Below are 20,535 nucleotides of genomic sequence, written 5' to 3' on the forward strand. Positions count from 1 at the left end.
TCCGACTCTGATTCGTGCTATGGCGAACCAAGGCTGAGGGAAGCCATCCGCGAAGCTGCTGCATCCCAGCAACGCGCTTTTGTGCTTATGACATGCTAGCCTTAATCAGTGCTGTGTACTAGTCATTTTCTATGATGTTTACACTCCTCTAAGAATAACGTTCTCGACTTTGATACTTTTTGTGCAGCCACACACACCTTTTGTGTACTTTTATTCATTGATAGTTGAACTGTGATGTTCTTTGATGCTCAAATAAATGTTTTGTAGGGGTTAAATGCGTCTGTCCTTCATTATTCGATATTCGATTCGATATTCGGAGCTAAGTATTCGTATTCGATTCGTATTCGAAAATTTTGATATTCGCACACCCCTAATAGAGACCTCATTGATTACGAGAAATCATTTGACTCAGTAGAAACCTCACCAGTCATGCCGGCATTGCGGAATCCGAGTGTAGAAGTGCCAGGTGTGCAAATATTGGAAGATGTCTATAAACACTGCACAGCTACCATAGTCCTCCATGAAGTCAGCAATAAAATTGTAATAAGAAAAGGCGTGAGGCAAGGAGACACGGTCTCCCCAATGCTATTGACCGCCTATTTACAGGAGGTGTTCCGAGGCCTCGATTGGGAACAGTTGGGGATAAGAGTTAATGGAGAATACCTGAGTAATCTGCGATTCGCTGATGAGATTGCTTTGCTAAGCCACTCAGGACAAGAACTGCAAAGCATGATCAATCAGTTAGACAGGCAGAGCAGAACGATGGGGCTAAGAATTAACATGCAGAAAACCAAAGTAATGTTCAACAACCTAGCAAGGGAACAGCAGTTCGCAATTGGTAGCGAGGTGCTGGAAGTAGTAAGAAAATATGTCTACTTATGGCAGGTAGTGACCGCAGATCCGGATCCTGAGAGGGAAATAACCAGAAGAATAAGGATGGGGTGAAGCGCATATGGCAGGTTCTCTCAGATCAAGAATGGCAGTTTGCCAACATCCCCCAAGAGAAAAGTCTACAACAGCTGTATCCTACCGGTACTTACCTATGGGGCAGAAACGTGGAGGCTAACAAAGAGGGTTCAGCTTAAGTTAAGAACAACGCAGCGAGCTATGGAAAGAAAAATGATAGGTGTAACGTTAAGAGGTCGGAAGCGGGCGGAGTGGGTGAGGGAACAAACGCCGGGATAATGACATCGTAGTAGACATCAATAGGAAGAAATGCGCTCTGGCAGGGCATGTATTGCGAGTGCAAGTAAGCGCTGGTCCTTAAGGGTAACGGAGTGGATTCCAAGAGAAGGCAAGCGTATCAGGGGGAGGCAGATAGTTAAGTGGGCGGATGAGATTAAAAAGTTAGCGGGGATACAGTGGCAGCAGCTGGCGAAGGACAAGAATAATTGGAGAGACATGGGTGAGTCCTTTGCTCTGCAGTATGTGCAGTCAGGCTGATGTTGATTATGATGCGTGGGTGGGGAATGAAATTTAGGAGAACTTACTCATTAACGTTTACCCATCGTAGCCGTTCTTGAAGATGCTTCCTTTGCAATGAAGAATATGTTCTATGTTCTCGGTTTGTTAGCGTGGCCGTTTCGCTTAAGTATGCCACAGAGCAGGTAGATTTGGTTGTATAACTAAAGGTTGGTGTTTTTGGTTGAAACCGAATGAACAACCGATAAATGTACATCAGATTCGTTCTCTGAACTCCGGTTTCAACTAATAATCCGGCGGTGTGGCGGTGTAAGTGTCTGCTACAAACACGTGGTACAGCGGATCTTGTGCCTGACAAAGTCACGGGAGGGTGCTAAAGGGGAGGCAGGTACAGTACATCCGGAGTACAGTAAAGAACCTCACTGTTCACTACATGGCCCGAATTTGTGATAAAAATAAAGTTGCACCATGAAATTATAAACTGCCGGGGCAAACAATGAAAGGGGGAATTGATATAAGATCCCAGGGGAATTGCTTAGAAAAGGGACGATACTGTGAAATACATTACGTCAATAATTGCTGAGTCATTTAGCAGCGACAATAGGGCAACCTCCCTGCCGGAGACGAAGCATGGCACAGTCAAACGGAACTGAGTTTAGAATTGCACAATCCTAACTGGAATAATGGAGGCACATATTCCGGAAAGCAAAACTTGAGGGACTGAAGAAATTTCTTCCAAGGTAGTGAATGAACCTTGTCCGAGCTGCAACGAAACGTTGTTAAAAGCATCGAGAATAGTCATACTGCAACGGGACGATGGTCCAGCCCAGAGGAAAGCGCACACAGTCGGAGAGCCGAAGGAACACCCCCGGCGGCCCCCAATCATTGTCCTCCTCGTCTGCGCGCGCTCGCTCCTCCGCGCGCTCCCCACGCCTCATCTCCTTCCGCGCAGGGCACTTGGTCGGCGTACGCCGTGCCTTGGGCATTTATTCACGTAATAATATGAAATAAGAAAAGGGCGGGGAGCTCAGGATAGAGTAGAATGAACTTAATTGTTCCATTAAGGGGAAGATGACAGGGCCAACATAAGATCCTTCAGGCCAGTTACGACAGCTTCGCATAGGGCGCTTTACCAAGTGAGCGAGTGCGGCGGCTGTCCAGTTTCCTACTTTCGAGGGTGGCCATGTCGCATGCAACCTAACCTCGAGAAACCTTCCCCTAGTGTGCTTGCCTTGGTTTCGGTGACTGTTGGCTACCTCCATTTGTATGTCATGACGACCTTGGTTACAGCTGCTTGCTTAAGAGCGTAACTAGGGCCTCGGTTCTGGTAGTCCTGGTGATAAAGGTAGCAGAAGAGGGCTATCACACGGCTTCTTTGCTCACAGTTCGGTCACGTCCCCAATTACAGTCGCGGTAATACAGGACGTGCCACGTCCGCGCTATGAATGATGGTTTGGTTTGGTTTATCGGGTTTAACGTCCCAAAGCGACTAAGGCTATGAGAGACGCCGTGGTGGAGGGCTCCGGAAATTTCGACCACCTGGGGTTCTTTAACGTGCACTGACATCGCACAGTACACGGGCCTCTAGAATTTCTCCTCCAAAGAAATTCAATCGCCGCGGCCGGGATCGAACCCGCGTCTTTCGGGTTCGAAGGAGGGTGGTGCTGGTTTACACTGGCAAGGTTAAAAACCCTCTAAAGTAGAAGAGCAGCTCAGCTGGTGCACGAAATTCGGAAATCGTTGGTTCGGATTCCTCCGGCGGCATGTGTTTGTGTTTAGTTCTAATTTCTGACCTGCTGTATTTAAGGCGTAAATTATTTATGCCTTCATTTCCCATCATTAACACAATAAAGCTTAAAAACAGGAAGACTGCCCTATGCTTTCGTTGGCTTCAGCGACTGTTGGTTTCCTCCATATGTGTATAAGAACTTCGGTTACATAGCTACTCGCTGTGTAAGAAATGGAATTGGACAGAAAGTAATGATGTACTGGGGGAAGTTCACAATGGGTCGAGAAGTGGCAGGTGCTTAGATGATAAACCAGTTTGTGCTTGCATGCAGTGACTAGGAATCGCTGAAGCTGAGCACAGGCCTCATAATTTAGCGTTCCTGGGCATAGGCACTGCAAAACAACGTAAAGAGGGAGCTCCTGTGCAGCATACTGAAAGATGAAGGCATCCGTCATGAGAATAAAATATTTGTAAAGAATATGTGCTGAGAAACAAACTGCATATCACAGTAAAGGATAACTGGTGGGAGAACAGTTGAGTTGCGTAAATGAATAAGGCAGGGTTGTCCGTTATCACCGCTGCTATTCATGATTTATGTAACAAATACGTAAAGAAAGTAACGAGAAATTAATATAGGTTATAATCTCTCGTACAGATTAGGTGTAATGGTCATAGAGGCCCGGCTTTTGGCTTTAATGTATGCTGACAATTTTATACTATTATCTTATAGATTGATACTCGCGTTGCAATTAGCGTAATAAAGTCAGTTTGGATGATATTTAACGATTGCGCTGATCAGCCATGAGAAACGCAGGCTGCAAGAAAACAAATATAGGGTGTCAAGGTAACTTGAACAATGATATTGAAAAAACCTAAGCGTTCTTCACAACTGAAATTAGATGGATGTTCTTAGGGTTTATCTGAAGTTACAGTACCATTTTTCTGCTCATCTTACTTGAATAAGTAGTCCAGATAAATAAATTAAATTTTTAAATATAGCTTGAAATGTTCAGACGTCAATAGGAAAGCAGTGGAGCTCCACAAATGTTGTCCAACCTAGGCGCATCCAACGAGATAGACTTAGCGTGTCCGTTTTTATTCTCGAAAAACGAAAGACCGCGAGTTTAAAAAATACCACCTGACAGCGCGCTCCGTGCGCCCGTGTGCGCCAAGACTACAGCGCTCACATCGGTGCTTTGCAAAAAACATCACTCGCTTCGCGCCTTTCGCGCTGCCCAACACAGGGCTTCGCGTTGAGCTTGGTTCCAAGATAAGCGCCAGTGGCTTCGGGCGGCAGTTGAAAGAAAGCGTGACTTCCGTTCCTGCGGCGATAATTGTGCTCTCACGTTAGCAGAGTGCATGCGGAGGAACGATGACAATCTCATGAGTGCAAAGGCACGCATGACAAGCTTGATGATGTCGTGTAAATTACCCTGAAAAACGGGAGCCGCGCTTTCTTTCAACTGCCGTCCGAACCCACTGACGCTTATCTTGGAACAAAGCACAACGCGGGCAGCACAAAAGCCGCGAAGCGAGTGATGTTTTTTTACAAAACACGGATGAGAGCGCTGTAATCGCGGCGCATCCTGGAGCACGGAGCGCGCTGTCAGGTGGTATTTTTTAAACTCCGCGGGCTTTCGTTTTTCCGGAATAAAAACGGACACGCTAAGTCTATCTCGTTGGAAGTGAAATGATTGGACAATATTTGCGGAGCTCCACTGCTTTCGTATTGACGCCTGAACGTTTCAAGCTATATTTAAGAAGTTGAATTAATTATCTCGGCTAATTATTCCAATAGGACGAGAAAAAAATGGTACTGTAACTGTAAATAAACCCTAACAACATCCACAAGATTTCAGATCTGAAGAACGCTTAGGTTTTGTCAAAATCTTGGTCCAAGTTAGCTGGGACACCATGTATATCAGTGCAGGGTGAACGAAGAAGAGATGTAGTTAGAAAAGCCCGAGAAGACTCCTAGATTATAGAGTCTTGTGGGCGTATTACAGGCATGAAGGGCTGAGAGGTATACTTGAAAGGCAATATCAACGGCAGGGCTTACTTCTGGGAATTGGGTTTAGTGCCTAAGTTCAGTCGGGGCTAGAAATAAATTATTAGCACTAGGTGCACGCGGCGAAACTTCAAATAAGAGCGTTCAGGTGAAATGGGTAGGATATCGGTTTAAGCGCGAGAAGCAGAAAGTAAAGTATTGTATGAAGAACGCTCGAGGAACTTCGCCGATTAGAAGCGGTCAGCTGAAGCTTTGAAATACTTGTACAGAAAGAGATTTGATTCACAATGAAGGAAATGTAATAGAAAACTCGCCAGTAATTATCGAGGAAACTAGGACGTAGAAATAAGGAGCTTTATGCGAGAGATAAAAAGCGCAGAGCGTAATAACTGCATTAATTGAATGGAGAAAAAGCAGACTCTACAGCTGCAAAGAAAATGGAAAAGGCAAATCAGGAAGGAACGAATCTATAATGATCACTCAAGAGGCAGCGCCCTACTCTTTGAAACGAGATGACGGTGTCTTAGACCGCGAAACTACAGAAAAAAAAAACGACCATGGTGATGACACGTTCCAGTGCGTGGTAGTAGTAGTAGTAGTAGAAAACTTTTATTGAGATCTTTTAAGAGATTCGCGGATTCGAAGCCTCCGTCGTCTTTCGTGGCGCCGGCGACTTGAGGCTTCTCTTCAGCAAGGTTGGGCCCCTAGTCCAGGGCTCCACTGAGTCGCGCTGCATCAGTAGCGTGCCGGACTAAGGCCCTGTGGGCCGCGAGCTCGCTGCTGGTGAGCCGGCTCTCCCATTGCTCCGCACTCGGGAATTCGTATTGGTGGAATGCTTTATTTCGTTCGCACTCCCATGTGATGTGGTATAGTGTGGGTGTGTCGCCGCACCAGGGGCAGTTTGCTCTGTATTGTGTTGGTGACATCTTGTTATAGATGTACAAGTTGGGGAAGGAGTTTGTTTGTAGCCTACGCCAGCCGACTGCTTCCTCCCTCGTGAGGGTTTTGTGTGGTGGTGGGTACTTGAATCTAGTCCCCCTGTATAGTTGTAATGTCTCTGTGTATCCCCCCTCGCATGTTAGTAGCTGAAGCTCCAGAACATCTGACATGCCTAAATCTGTAGAAACAATGGAACGTGCTTTTAATGAATGTGGCAGTATCCATCCAGATGTCGATACAGCCACAGTCCCTTTTCCTTTTGCTTAGACGCGTAGTCGGATCTGGAACTGAATCAGAAATGAAATAGATTGGGCAGTGAAAGACAGCGCATTAAGAATTGGAATACAATCAGTACACACCAATACACGCCAGTGTACAATACCCGATGTAGTTTACCTTGGCTTCTACCCTTCTGCCGTACTATACATCGTAAACAGTCCTCATCCTATAACCTAGTAAATTACCTTAACATATTGGCAGTAAATAATGTTTGTATACAAGACATCTCAAATAAACAGTTATTATCTGTCATGTGCATTGTTGAGTCTATTGTGGCGTCATTGTAAATTAGTTTGGTGTATTGTATTCTATATTGTTCCTATTATTTATGTGTATCTATGCTGTTGTGTACGCGGTCTGGGTTACACTGTTGTTGTTCTTTTCTTTCTTTTGATGAGGATATTACGCTCACCTTAAGCCTGCTGTCGTTGTATTCATGGGGCACTGGGTGCGACTTCAAGCTGCATTACGAAGCTTTTTGTCGAGTATCCCCTTTTTCCACTGTAATGTGTGTGGAGAAATAAACTTTCAATTTCAATTTGAATCAGAACTGTAACAGAATGGCGAGGGAAGGCATTATGCTATCGAATCTTCAGCTTAAGTCCGATTGGTCGTCCCTATTTTTTTTTCTTTGATACCACGGTGACATCATTTGGGATTTTTGAGGCCACAAGGGAGTGAAATAATATGGGAGGGCCCTCAGATAAGTGCGGCTTAGGGCATCTCATCACTCCATCAGGGAAGGGGAAGTCAATGGACGCAGGTAGTCTGTGACGTATGTAGGGCCACAATAGTGCTCCAGAGACACAATTCAATGAATGGGTTTTCTTAAAGAAAATCGCACCTTACATCTAAGACAATTGCTCTCCTCGCCACAGAAGAACTGCTCCGAGCTCGGCTTCGAGGGAATCACGCAGCTCTAAGTGTGCTCGGTTATCAACTGGAGCTCCTTTCGTGAATTCTGGGACTGGCCCGTTCAGGTTTGCAGCAGTGCCTGTACAACAAACGGAGACCTCCGTAAACCGCAGACGCCTGAAACAAATTGCAGCCTCTCGAGTCGCCTAGAGCAGATGTCACTCTGTACAATTCAAATTGCTCCTGATCAATCGCCTTTAATAGGTTTGTTCCACGGCTCGCAAAGGCAATTTAACGATGCGTTAATGTGAGACCACATTGTTGACACATTTATGCATTGTTTGATTGTGAAGCTATCCTAACATTTTGAAGTTGTCGCTTTAACGATTTGTGCGTTCAATGTACTGTAGCGATTATGATATGTTGCCCTGTGAAAGCGCCCCACAAGTTAAGTGCTTTATCCCTCCCATTGCTCTTGCTTGTACAGGGGTGGAGGACCCCTCAAGCTGCTTGCATGCAGCTTTTACTTAAACCCCCTCCATACTGGAGAATGGGAAATAATGAAAAAAAATAAGAGTACCGGTGCAGCTTATCTAGTAGGGCTTATCTAGATGGTGCTAGCCGCAGCTATGAGATAGGTCTCGTATAGATCATTCCACACTGAACCACATCATGGCGGCAAAGTCGAGTCTCAGACGCACGAGTCAACGATATAGACAGACAGAACATCATCCGTGGCACCGCTCTGGCGCGCGCTGTCCGCACTGCTCCCGTCTTGCCGCCTTCACTTTTTTGTGCACGTCTTGCGTCTTGTCGCCTGCGAGCTATATGATGAAGCCGCGCTCACGGCATGCAATCGCAGCAACACACACGCTGTCACAGCGCTGCCCACAGTGCGCCGGTTTCTTCAGCAAGTGGCAAGCTGGTAACCGTTCGCACGGAAAATTTTTAGGAAGCTCGTTTCATGTTCTCTCTTTGATTCGCCCGAGTTTGACGCCAATGGGAGATAAAAACATTCCACGCTTAAAAAGAGAAACTTATCTGCACACACAAATGCTTTCCTTTTTTAGCGGCGCGTTCGGCTGCTGACCCGCGCGCTCGTCCTTTCTCTCATGCCACCGACGCCGCAGCAAGTCCAGTACCTCTGCACCTTTGACACTTGGGCGAAAACTCGCTCGATTTTTGCCAGCCGAGGTTCGTCCGAGAGCGTGACGCGCGGAGGCGAAGTGACTGGACGGCGCGAGAACGATCAGTAATGGGGCTATCAAGCTCTGGAACCAGCGTGTACGTGACAAATGCGTGGCGACCCCATGGAGATCAGTGAACAACGTGCGCCAGGAGGACGTAAGCACCGTACCTTAGAGAGCGCCAAAGAATGAACGGCAGAAGCAGCCTCGGTGCGAGAGCGTGAGCCGGATGCAAAGCCGCAGCAACGTAGATGTTGCGTTTGCTAGGAGAGTTTGCATTCGACACCTCATACACATGAGTGTATTCGGCGGGTCATAAGGCCGCCCTCGTAATAGCCGGATATGAACACTGGATGAATATGCGAAGTCCTCTCGGAACCCCGGCAAAACACGTGCGGACCAGCAAGACGCTCGCGCTCATTCGCTAGAGCGGCGTTCCATGCCACGCGTCATCGACAAGCCTAGTGAGGCCCCACTTCCCTCCACAAGCCGAGATCATGTCACGAACGTCCCTGCAAAGCTTCCACGAGTGCGGCTTGCTTGGTGCCCTCTACGGCCTCGTCCACGGACTTGTTACTTCCCAACCCCTCCCCACAACCCCACTCCCACCCAAAAAAGAGGTAGCAGGAGCTAGAGCCTTCCCCAGCTCTACCAAGCCATGTCAATGCCTCCCTGGAAATGCTGCGCGCACTCCGCAAGTCTCGCATCCCGCGCCGCAGCCATGTGTTCGCCCCGGCCCGACCACTTAAATACTCGAAGAATGTGTGCGCTCCCCTTCTTCAGGGCAGCAACAAATCTGCTAAAGTCAAACAGTGCTGGAGGGGCTCAGTACGGTGACCCGTTGAAAAATGCTCTAAACGCGCGGAAGCAACCGCAGCGAGTGTCTTCTAAAAAAGAGAGCTAGCGCTCTGTAATGCCTTCAGGTGAGTTGGAACAGGTACTTCTCGCTTAAAAATCCTGGCCATGATCTTAACAGAGAAATTTCGTGGAAACTGCATGAGCACTGCGTATTGAGAAAATCGGGCTCCACTGAGGAACGAAATTTCTGGGAGGCAAATAATGTGCATCTTTAGTGAACCGAGTTTATTCTTCGGCGTCATCATTTTTCATCAGACTTCTTTACGGCATGCTTTCCTCTCGTGGGACAGGAAAGCAGCGTGACATACCTCCACTCAACCTTGCAGCAAGAGCTAAGCTGCTACAAGCGCAACCGGTGGTTGACCAAAAACAGAAAATGAGTTTCTGTTATGGTGCCTACAAAATCCGGCAGCTTAAAAAAAGGGGAAGCCGTGGGGTAAACTCAACTTGCCTTGATCCCAAGCTGCACCACTCCTCCACAAAAGATATATAATCGGAAGTCCTCCCAGGGTTATTGGGGAAACGTGAGAGCAGCGAAATAACTGGCTAAGGGGCGACAAGCCGAAGAATGAGAGGACATGTTAAATGCGATGGTATGTTTTATGGCTAGTGGGCCTAACGCGAGAGCTGTGCCATCTTATTAATAAAAATTATTTTGGCTTAATTAGGCCTGACTAACGGCCCCCAACATCAAAAGAGAACTTGTGAATCTGGCAAACATGGTGTGAGTCTATTTGCATAGGTGCCAGAACACCTAAATTGCATACATTAATTGTTATCACATTTTTGTTTCCTCATAAACTTAATGTAGTACGTAAGAAATTGTTTTTGCATTATTACAGTTCAAATAAGTTATTTTCCTTTTCTTCCTACACAGAGAGATTAGAGTGCAGCCTAGTGTAGAGTGTAGAGTGCGCTGACATCGCACACTACACAGGCCTCTAGAATTTCGCCTCCATCGGAGTTCGACCGCCAGGGCCGGTATCGAACCCGCGTCTTTCGGGTCAGCAGCCAAGCGCCATCACCACTGAGCTACCGCGGCGGTGTTTGATGCGGTACAAGAAAAGTTCAAAAACTGCACTTAACTACCCTTTCCACGCCCATTATTGTGAAATGAGGCAAAACACATGCGAAATGTAGAGTCAAATATACCCCTATATTTAAAGGGAGGTTACCTGTATACATGCAATGCTCCGTTGAAGTAGGTAGGTGGATTGCTTTTCTTATTCGACATCCATAATTCGTACATATATAGGATTCTAGGATGAAATTTCTGAGTATTGAAATATTGTAAGGTAATCTTATGTAAATATTCAAGGTAATGGTCCATTGGTGCGGTGCGTATCAAAATATTTTCTTCAAGGTTTTCTCGTCGCTCGCACCGAGTAGGTACGACTGCCATAGAAAACCAACGGGGAACATTTATAGTGATGAAAAGAACATCGCTAGCAAAAAAAAGAAAAAAAACACGCGAGCCTGCCGACGGGAGATGTGCGGATATATTGATTGGTACAGTAAAATCTTAAAATAAATTGCGTACATAAATTTTTCCCGGAGGAAAATGCTTTTGTCCAAAATGGCTGAGTTTGAATATAATCGTAATATAACTTCCGAGTGCACAGGGGCCCGTGCCCACAAAAGGGTTCGGAACATTTAAAGCATGCAATCGCTTAGCTGCTCGGCACCCTAAGTGCGCACTCAAGAGCTGAAGAGTGTGCGCACTTCACACTCCTTCATGACCTGCGCCAAAATTCAGGGGGCACTTTGGCTCTCTAAAGCGCTGCAAGGCGAAAGCGTTTCCTGGCGCAGTTTTTTTTTATTTTTCACACTTTCCCTTTTATTTTTTATTTTTGCTTCTTTTCTTATCTTTATTGTTTTTTATTTTTGGTTCGTTATTTTTATTTCTATTTCTTTTATTTTATTTATGAAACCCCTGCATTTATTATTTTTATTTCCATGTTTTATTTTTCATCTTATTTTCTATTGTTGTTTCTTTTATCATTTTTATTTTTATTTCTGCATTTATTCTTTTTATTTTTATTACATTCATTTTGTTTATGAAATCCATGCATTCACAAGATGCGCCTTTATTCACGGTCAAACCTTGAACCTTCGCTGCGCAGTGGTAGCGTCTCCGCTTCAAATGCCAAAGGCCCTGGTTCGATTTCCGGCCTCGACGCAGTTTCTTTTTAAGTAGTGACGCCGAAACGCGGACATATCTGCCGACACGGCTGATAAGGACAGCATTAAAGGCAAATTTCGCCTTAAAACAACCTTCGATTCCGGGCCATGCCTCAGGGCAGTGATTAAGATAAGGATTTTTGGTAGCTTTCTTGTTCCAAGAACAGCAGTAGGGACGTGTGCTCATTAAACAGTATCCCTTTATCTTTTATTCTTCGAATGCGCTTCTCGCCAGCCAGCTCACGAAGACCACCCGCAGACAGAGTTGCAAGCCGAGAAGAGAAGGACCTTAAGCATTAATTAATAAGCAGTAACATTCAATTTCCATAATACTTCACTCGAGATTTCCTTACAGTTACTGCGTGTATTCTGTGAATCAGGCTACTTTGTTTGATGATTATGTATTCCGATGAGTAATTCCTGGTTGCGTTGCCTATTCTGTGAACTTTATGTAGAAAAGTGTGTGTTGCAAATCGTTTTTGTGCGTTACTGTGTTACAACCTGCATATACGTCCTCTCTTCTTCCTAACTTGTATTACAATTAAGATTTTTTCAAATGTTTTATTTTTTGCCACTGCATTGCCAGCTGTGTATGGGTGCTGAGGCCTTCGTCAGGCAAGTCAGCCTTTTGCCTCAGCTCCTCTTTCCACGGAAAGAAATAAATTGAATTAAATTGTAAAAAAAATTTTCGTCGCGCCCTAGCAGCGCCAGTCAGCCGCGACCCTTGACGACCCTGTGGGCCTCCGCCACTGTTTTGATCGAGCGTCGCCGCATCGAATCTCTGCCGAAGAACGAAAGTGCGCTACGCGAAGAGTTCGTACCGTCAGTGCGCGGCTCTTTCGGAGGAGGGCGGGCAGTGTGTCCGGCTGCAGCGCCAGCACAGCTGGCTGTCCGTGGACGATGGACAGCTCGACCAGGGCGTCGACGGGGTCGAAAGGGTCGTCCTCTCGCATGTCCTCCCTCAGGTCGAGCTTGAGAGACGCCAGCCATTTCTGCAGCTCGGGAACCTGGACGTTTGCAACGCAACAGGGCGGAAAGTTGATGGTTGGTTGGTTTATGGGGTTTAACGTCCCAAAGCGACTAAGGCTATGAGAGACGCCGTAGTGGAGGGCTCCGGAAATTTCGACCACCTGGGGTTCTTTAACGTGCACTGACATCGCACAGTACACGGGCCTCTAGAATTTCTCCTCCAAAGAAATTCAACCGCCGCGGCCGGGATCGAACCCGCGTCTTTCGGGTCAGCAGCCGAGCACCATAACCACTGAGCCACCGCGGCGGGGCGGAAAGCTGAGCTAGTTGGTAAACATTCATTGGGTTGGGTTGGTACACATTCATTGGGTAAACATTCAAACCCAGGCGCTAACAAACAACTACAGTTTGGGGACACAGCGCTTACTCGCACTTACAAGAATTTTTTTTCACAAGCTCCTATATATGCCATAAAAATCAAAACAAATCACGAGTTTATTTTTTCCTGCTCATCGGTCGGCATGTGGCGTGCCATTACTCTGGGCTTGTTTTGGTTTTTGTTGCATATGTAGAAGCTTCTGAGTAAAAATTCTTGTAGTTGCGAGTAAGTGCTGTGTCCCCTCTGTGTCGTCGTTTGTTAGCGCCTGGGTTTTTCATAATGAATGTTTGCAACCGCCAGGGCGTCAAAAATGCGGACAAGCGCGTGTGAAAAGTGCGAGGGTCGCATTCTCAGCAGTATCTCTCACTTCCAGCTGAAACACATATAATTTGTATAGGTGAGAAGAGGCAAAGGCCCCAAGAGTTCCGTGGGGCGCACCAGAGGTTAATGGGGGACAAATGGAGTTGCACCCATGGACTGAAACAAAGTGCACCATTCTAGTGGTAAGATAGTCGCAATCCATGATATCAAAACGTCTGTAAGGTCAATGATTTTTAGTTTTTGAAACAGGTTTTCTTAATGAACTTTATGAAATGCTTGGTTAAAGTTCATAAATATGACTTCTCATGACCTTTGATATCTACTGTTTCAGCAAAAGTATACTACTGTAACTAAATGTGTAGCTGCCGAATAGCCCTTTCGAAATCCGTATTGGAAAGCGCTTAATACAGAGTGTTCGAGAAAATTATTGATTAATAAGTTTTACAACATGTGCCAACTTTTACAGCATGCAGGAGTTAAACAATCGGACAGTAATTCTGTATTAAAGAGCAGTCACCTTTCTTTAAAAAAGGGAGAAACTCGAGCGGTCGTCCATTCAATCGGAAGTTCAGATGACATCAGAGATTTTTTTAAACAACACAAAAGGAAAATTCGAAATGGTTTCGGCATACGGCTGCAAAAACACATTCGGTAAATTATCAGGACCATGACAAATTTTAGGTTTCATTTCCAAAAGTAAAGCCAATAAAACAGGGCGTCTAATAACGTCCATAATTAAATAGTTTTTAGGCGCAAAAAACAGACAAGACAAATAGGTAGATGACAGGACGAAGCGCCAACTTCCAACTGATTTTATTGCATGCATGAAACGTACTTATATAGCTTGTCGTCACATCCGCAGGTGGGTCACCTAAAGCTCAGGAACGACCTGATAAGGCGCGCTCCATGAATTTCTTTTCACTCTTATACAATACAACTGATGTGTCGCTTACGCACAAGTCGCCTTTCTTTTTGATAAAAAACGCTTCTATCAATTCCCTAGCATTCGTATTATTGCTTTTGCCCAGAATGCGCCCATCAGTGAAGCATGGCTCAACTGCGGGACGGGCACTTACTAATGAGCTTAGTTCGATGTGCGCCTTCCTTTTTCTGCTCAACGTTTCTCTCACGTTCCCTCGTTCGCTCATTCAGGCGCCTGCCTCTCTGACCTATGTAGAAGTGCCCGCAAGACAGGGGGATTTCGTAGACAACCCCTTCAGCACATTTCACGAACGGGCTCCTGTGCATTGTTCCGCAGCATCGTTCCTTGGTGTTGTCTTTATCAGTACGGGAGAAAAGGCCTCCTAGCTTTCTCGGTGCCGAAAAGGCGAGCCGTACAGCGTGCATGGCGGCTGGCAATTTTTTTCAAATTATGGGCCGCACGATGCACGTGTGGCACCACCACTGGTCTTACCTCTTCTCGAGGGACCTCTGGCTTAGCTCTAGCAGTACCATTCTTTGTCGTGACTGCGGTGGTTGAATGTCTCCTAAAGAAGACAAAGAATGGTACTCCCAGATTTGCAGCATCCTTGCAAGTGGTCCCAGCATACACCTTGCAGGTCGAAATTACATATTAACGGAATTTATATTAATGCGAAAGCATGGCTATTGCTAGGCTATCTCGGCGGGATCGTGTCACCAAAACGTGTCTGCAAACGCGTCCATAAAACGTGTCCGCAGCAGTTGTGACTTTCTCAGACGATATAGCATCAAATGAGTGGTCGTAATCAAAATTAGATGATGTAAGGATGCTGCACAAAATTAAATTATGTCGATAGAATGATCAGTTAACTAATTTGATCCAGAAATGTCGAAAAAACATCGAAATAGCGCAGACATCGATTAGTGAGTGAACGGGAAAGTTAGCCGTGGATGGAAAAATAGCGCAAAAATAGAGAAAGGATTGAAAATAGAGTTTGCAAAAAATTGAAATGTATTTGATGAGTGATAATTAATTGAACATAAAGTTTACTGACGTAGAATAATTAAGTAATAAATTTCAGCAAAAAAAAACATTGGACGGTTTAATAGTCTGGACGGGGATATATTAAGTGGATGTGAAGGGAACCATGGCACCAAATTTGAAAAATGAACGGTTGATTGAGATAAAAGAAGGTATAATCAGAGGAAATAAATTGATCTTTCATTAAAACATAAGATAAATGTGCTAATTCAGTAGTTAAATTAACAAACAAAAATGCTCAGTGATCTCTAATTTTTTATTTTGAAAGTGAGACCTATTAAACCTGCAGTTTAATAAGTTGGTACGGTCTAGCAGCCGGTGGTCTGTAGAATGCGTACAAAGCAATGGCCGCAGCAAGAAAGTTTCATGCAAAGGCATTCAACGTCAAGAAGGCCGTGTACGAGGACGCATTCTACTGAGTCTTGTGAAAGAACGGCTACGCTACTACCTCCTAGAGCTTCTTTCCTTACTAAAATTCAGAGGGAACTTTGGCTCTCTAAAGTGCTGCAAGGCAAAAGCGTTCCCTGGCGCACTGTCTGGTTTTATTTATTTTTATTTTTCATATTTCATTTCGTCATTTTATTTTATTTTGTTTTTGTTATATTTAGTGTTTTTATTTTTACTTTTCATATTTTTATTATGTTTCTTTCTTACTGTTTTTATTTTTTATTTTTATATTTTTATTCCTTTTATTTTATTTATGAAACCCATGCATTCACTGGATGCGCCTTTATTCATGCTCAAACCTTCAGCATTGGTGGCGGAGTGGTAGCGTCTGCGCGAAACGCCGGAACGCGGAGAAATCTGCCGACACGGCTGCTAACGACAGTAAGAGGCATTAAAGGCTTTCGCCTTAATAACATTGTAATGAGGAGGAAATATAGGTCATCGGCTAGGTCTTAGTGTAGCCAAGTTTCTGTGAGGAGTGTTATGTGCAGGTCATACTCCAGCAGTTTAGTGTTAAGTGAATCTTTCTTATTTGCAAGAAATAGGTTATATTAACGCTGCGTGCGTTGATATAACCTATTCTAAAGAATGTTTTACTACATTTCATCGCGTTACTAAGGCATAACAATCTATCTGTGTAATACTCCTGTCACACTAGCAATATTAATTTCATTCGAACCTAATGGCATTCGATGCATCGAATGTCACTTGGTCTCTTTCGGTGCTACACGGAAAAAAATAATGTCATTCGAAAATGATGGGATTGACGATCAGTGAAAAAAAAAAGTAGTACAACTGAAAGACATCAGCGCGCATAAAAGATGTTTGAAAATGTGCAGTGTTTCAAAAGCGGGTGAGAACATTTGTGTGCAATATTATAAGCTCAATAAAATTATTTTCGGCCATTCTGCACCCCTTCAGCCATTAAAAGCCAAGCCAAGTAAAAAGTCAAAAGGGTTGAAAATTGGGCGAGTTGGTACGAATTCATACTGGTGTGGCACCACAGGGACAGGGACAGAGACAGAGTGACAACAACACAAGTGCTCACTAACAACTGACAAAGTTTATTAAAAGCACAAAAAATATATAGACGAAACCTATGGTTACATGCACAGTCATAACATGGTTACAAGGGTTACAAGCAAGAACACGCGTTAAATCACAACGAATCTATCTGTTATCATGGTTTAGTGTTCTTTGAAGATAATCAACCTCGGCGTCAAGCAGTAGCAAGGATGGCAAACTCACGCATACATCTGCCGACTTTTTTAAGTCAACCACAAATCCAATAAATGTAAACAAACAAAATGGCTGACATGGTGGCGCGCGGACACGCGCGGACCATGGAAATGACTTCCAAAAGGTGAACTGCTCAGTTACGTCTTTAAGCGCTTTCGAACTTAACGAACATGGCACGCCAACCAGCAAGAAACACGCAACCCAAAATCACCGAAGGTCGCGGGAAAGATGCTGCTTCATGCTCGGCCGCTGCTGTTGGCTGCTGCTGGGACCGAGAGTAATAGCTATCCACGACAGCCTCTAGTGTGAATAGATTCACACCAACATTAACTTTTTTTAGCAGAATTAGTTAGTTTAGTTTATGGGGTTTAACGTCCCAAAGCGACTCAGGCTATGAGAGACGCCGTAGTGGAGGGCTCCGGAAATTTCGACCACCTGGGGTTCTTTAACGTGCACTGACATCGCACAGTACACGGGCCTCTAGAATTTCTCCTCCAAAGAAATTCTAGCCGCCGCGGCCGGGATCGAACCCGCGTCTTTTGGGTCAGCAGCCGAGCACCATAGCCGCTGAGCCACCGCGGCGGCTTTTAGCAGAATTAAATAAATACACTTTCTAGGTTTCGCAGTGTGCACATAATTTTTTTCGCGTCGCTTGTTTCTGCTGCGTATCTGGTGTTCAGAGTACGCATTCAGTTCGAGATCGAATGCGAATGAGTTCCCCAAACTCATTCGTTGGCGGAAGTCATTCGAACCTAATGACATTACATGTTCCCGTGTAGCAGTCGATTAATGACATTAGATGCTAATGTCATTCGATTAGAATGACATTAAATTTGCTAGTGTGACAGGGGTATAAGCGTACAAAGAAGCTGAAGCAGATGGATCGCTGATGTTGCACATGAGCAGCTTCGCGACTGCGCAAGACTTCGCATCAGGGGCCGGTTTACTGAGGCGTCGTCGCTTATCTGAGCCGTCATTTTATCATTTTCTTTTCGTAGTCTCATACATAAGGGCCATTATACTGATCAAACACCTGTAAAGAGGAAGAAGAACATTCTGCTTTGCGGCGGCATTGCGATCGCTGCGCGTGCTGTGAGTTCGCTTTGGCCGACCACGGACTGTTGCCGTCCTGCTTCTGAGGTCCCAGTGCCTGCAATAAACCCCCATCCTACATTTGGTGGAGTCGCCGGGTAAAAATATCCATCGTGGAGCTGCGCAGCCGCACTCTTCCCACACTTGAAATGCCAGAAGACGCCCAAAATCAATCTGTGCAAACGGGCCCAGCTCTCATCTGCGCCGGCTCCCTTCGCCAGCGAGATCCGGCTATCTTCAGCGGAGCCGATGAGAATGACGTGGAAGACTGGCTCGCGTCATACGAACGAGTGAGCCTGTACAATAGATGGGACGACGATACGAAGCTGAAGAACGCAATTTTTTGTCTAACGGGGGTCGCTAAACCTCTGGTATCGGAACCATGAGGGAGACATCCGAACATGGGCAGCCTTCAAAACGAAGCTTGCCTAAGTCTTTGGTCGCCACACTGTCCGGAAACTTCGGGCTGAACAGCGTTTGCGTGAACGCTCGCAGCACGTCGGCGAGAGCTTCACCAGCTATATAGAAGAAGTCATTCACTTATGCAAACGTGTCAATGCGAAGACGTCCGAAGCCGACAAGATAAAACAGATCTTGAAAGGTGTCGATGATGATGCCTTTCAGATGCTATTAGCCCACGACTTGCGCACCGTTAAAGAAAAGTTCACACTCTGCCAGAGCTTCGAGGAGCTGCGCAAACAGCGGTTATTGACTCGGCAACACCAAGCCCAGGTTGAATCGCTTTCTGGGCTGGCGCCTGCAGCTGACAACACCTCTATGCTGCAGCAAATCAAAGATTTCATCCGTGAAGAGGTAGCTCGGCAACTTTCTCTTCTGCCTAGCCCTCAACAGGCGCCGCCTTATTTGGCCCCGGCTCTCCAACATGCTATTCGGGAGCAGGTTGCTGAGGCGCTTCCGTCCGCCCATTCACCATCGCCTGCCGCTGCTCCACTGACGTATGCTGACGCCACCCCCAGAACTGTTGCCACCCCTCTGAATTATGCCAACGTCGTCCCAAGACCTGCCGCCCGTCCACTGACCTACGCCGAAGTCGTCGCAAAAACTTGGCCACCCACGTACCCTACAATGTCAGTGCCCATACAAGCGCCGGCGCCTTATCTGCGACCATTTTCACGAGACCGAGATCCCTGGCACACAACGGATAACCGGCCTATTTGTTACACTTGCGGATTGCCTGGGCACGTTGCCCGCTATTGTCGTCGCCGTCTCCCAGTTTCGGCACCGCCTGTTGGGTACTGGCCTCCAGCGCGTCAGTACTCCGCGTCTGCTGAGCCCCGTCCGTCGACTCGTCCTTTCTCCCCCGACCGTTCACCGCTTACCGATTACCCATCCCCTTCGCCGCGACGCCGCTCCATCTCTCCAATGCGTCGCCGCCCTAATAATTCTCAGGAGGAAAACCAGATGCCGCAGTTCCTGAGGCAAGAACTGCGTCCCCGTCGACCAAAGACCTCAGCTGTCATCTGCGAACCTTATTGACGTTTCGGTCGAGTGAATTTCTGTCATGGCCCTTGTCGACACTGGCGCCGCAATTTCAGTAATAGACGCAGAACTATGTCGCCGCCTGAAGAAAGTTAAGACGCCTATTGCCGATCTCTCACTGCGCACGGCCAGCGCTGAGCACATCAAGCCGTCAGCAGCTTGCACAGCACGAGTTTTGATTCAGGACGTCCTATATACGATAGAGTTTGTTGTCCTGCCATTTTGTTCTCAGGCTGTTATTTTGGGGTGGGACTTCCTGTCTCGCCATGCTGCTGTAATCGATTGCGCTCGTGCTGAAGTCGGGTTCTCTTCTCTGCCCCAATTCCTGCCGGACGCTGCTCCTTCACCGCCATGTGTTAAAGCCCTCGTCGCCGAAGACACCGACCTGCCTCCATGCTCTTCCGTCCTTGTGCGCCTCTCTTGTGACCCTCTCCGTGATGACACTGTACTTTTCACTCCAGCCCGAACTTTTCTCCACCGCAAGTGTCTTCCCCTGCCTTATGTTGTATTGACTATTTCCGCTGGCCTCTCCGTACTGTGGGTCTGTAACCCGTTTTCCTGCCATAGTGCTTTGAGCCGTGGCGAATGTGCCGGCAGTGTGCAACCCATCGCATGTATTCTAACCCGTGAGGAGACTGCCGATGCATCGCACATCATTCTCACGACACTCAGCCCACCATCTTCTGCACCAACTCCTTCTTCTACAGAACTGTTTCTCCGCTCCATCGACGCAGATCTTCCTCCGCCGCAGCGCACGCAGCTTCTCCACTTGCTCCACCAGTTCCGCGCCTCCTTCGACTGTCATCACAGCTCACTGGGCCAAACGTCGACTGCCACGCATCACATCAAAACAGGTGCCCACGCTCCTCTACGGCAGCGCCCCTATCGTGTGTCGGCAACCGAGCGTCAAGTTATTGACGATCAAGTAGACCAAATGCTCAAGAGCGGCGTCATTCAACCCTCAAGCAGTCCTTGGGCTTCGCCAGTTGTACTCGTCAAAAAGAAAGATGACTCCATCCGCTTCTGTGTAGACTACCGCCGCCTTAACAAGATCACGCGCAAGGACGTCTACCCCCTGCCACGCATCGATGACGCGCTTGACTGCTTGCAAGGTGCCCGATTTTCTTCCTTAGATTTACGTTCCGGGCACTGGCAGGTACCCATGAA

General features: G+C 46.4%; 1 protein-coding gene across 1 annotated transcript in view; it reads right to left on the minus strand.

The window, feature by feature from the left end:
• LOC149325858 (neprilysin-1-like) overlaps positions 1 to 20,535 on the minus strand; it is a 105,309-nt gene that overhangs the window by 49,598 nt on the left and 35,176 nt on the right. Inside the window, exon 4 of the mRNA XM_089562646.1 lies at positions 12,280 to 12,465. Coding sequence (XP_089418772.1) covers positions 12,280 to 12,465 — 186 coding nt within the window. The remainder of the gene's footprint in view (positions 1 to 12,279; positions 12,466 to 20,535) is intronic.

This window comes from Amblyomma mixtum, chromosome 10 (assembly GCF_055824585.1).
Source record: "Amblyomma mixtum isolate Tamu chromosome 10, ASM5582458v1, whole genome shotgun sequence".
Taxonomy (NCBI): domain Eukaryota; kingdom Metazoa; phylum Arthropoda; class Arachnida; order Ixodida; family Ixodidae; genus Amblyomma; species Amblyomma mixtum.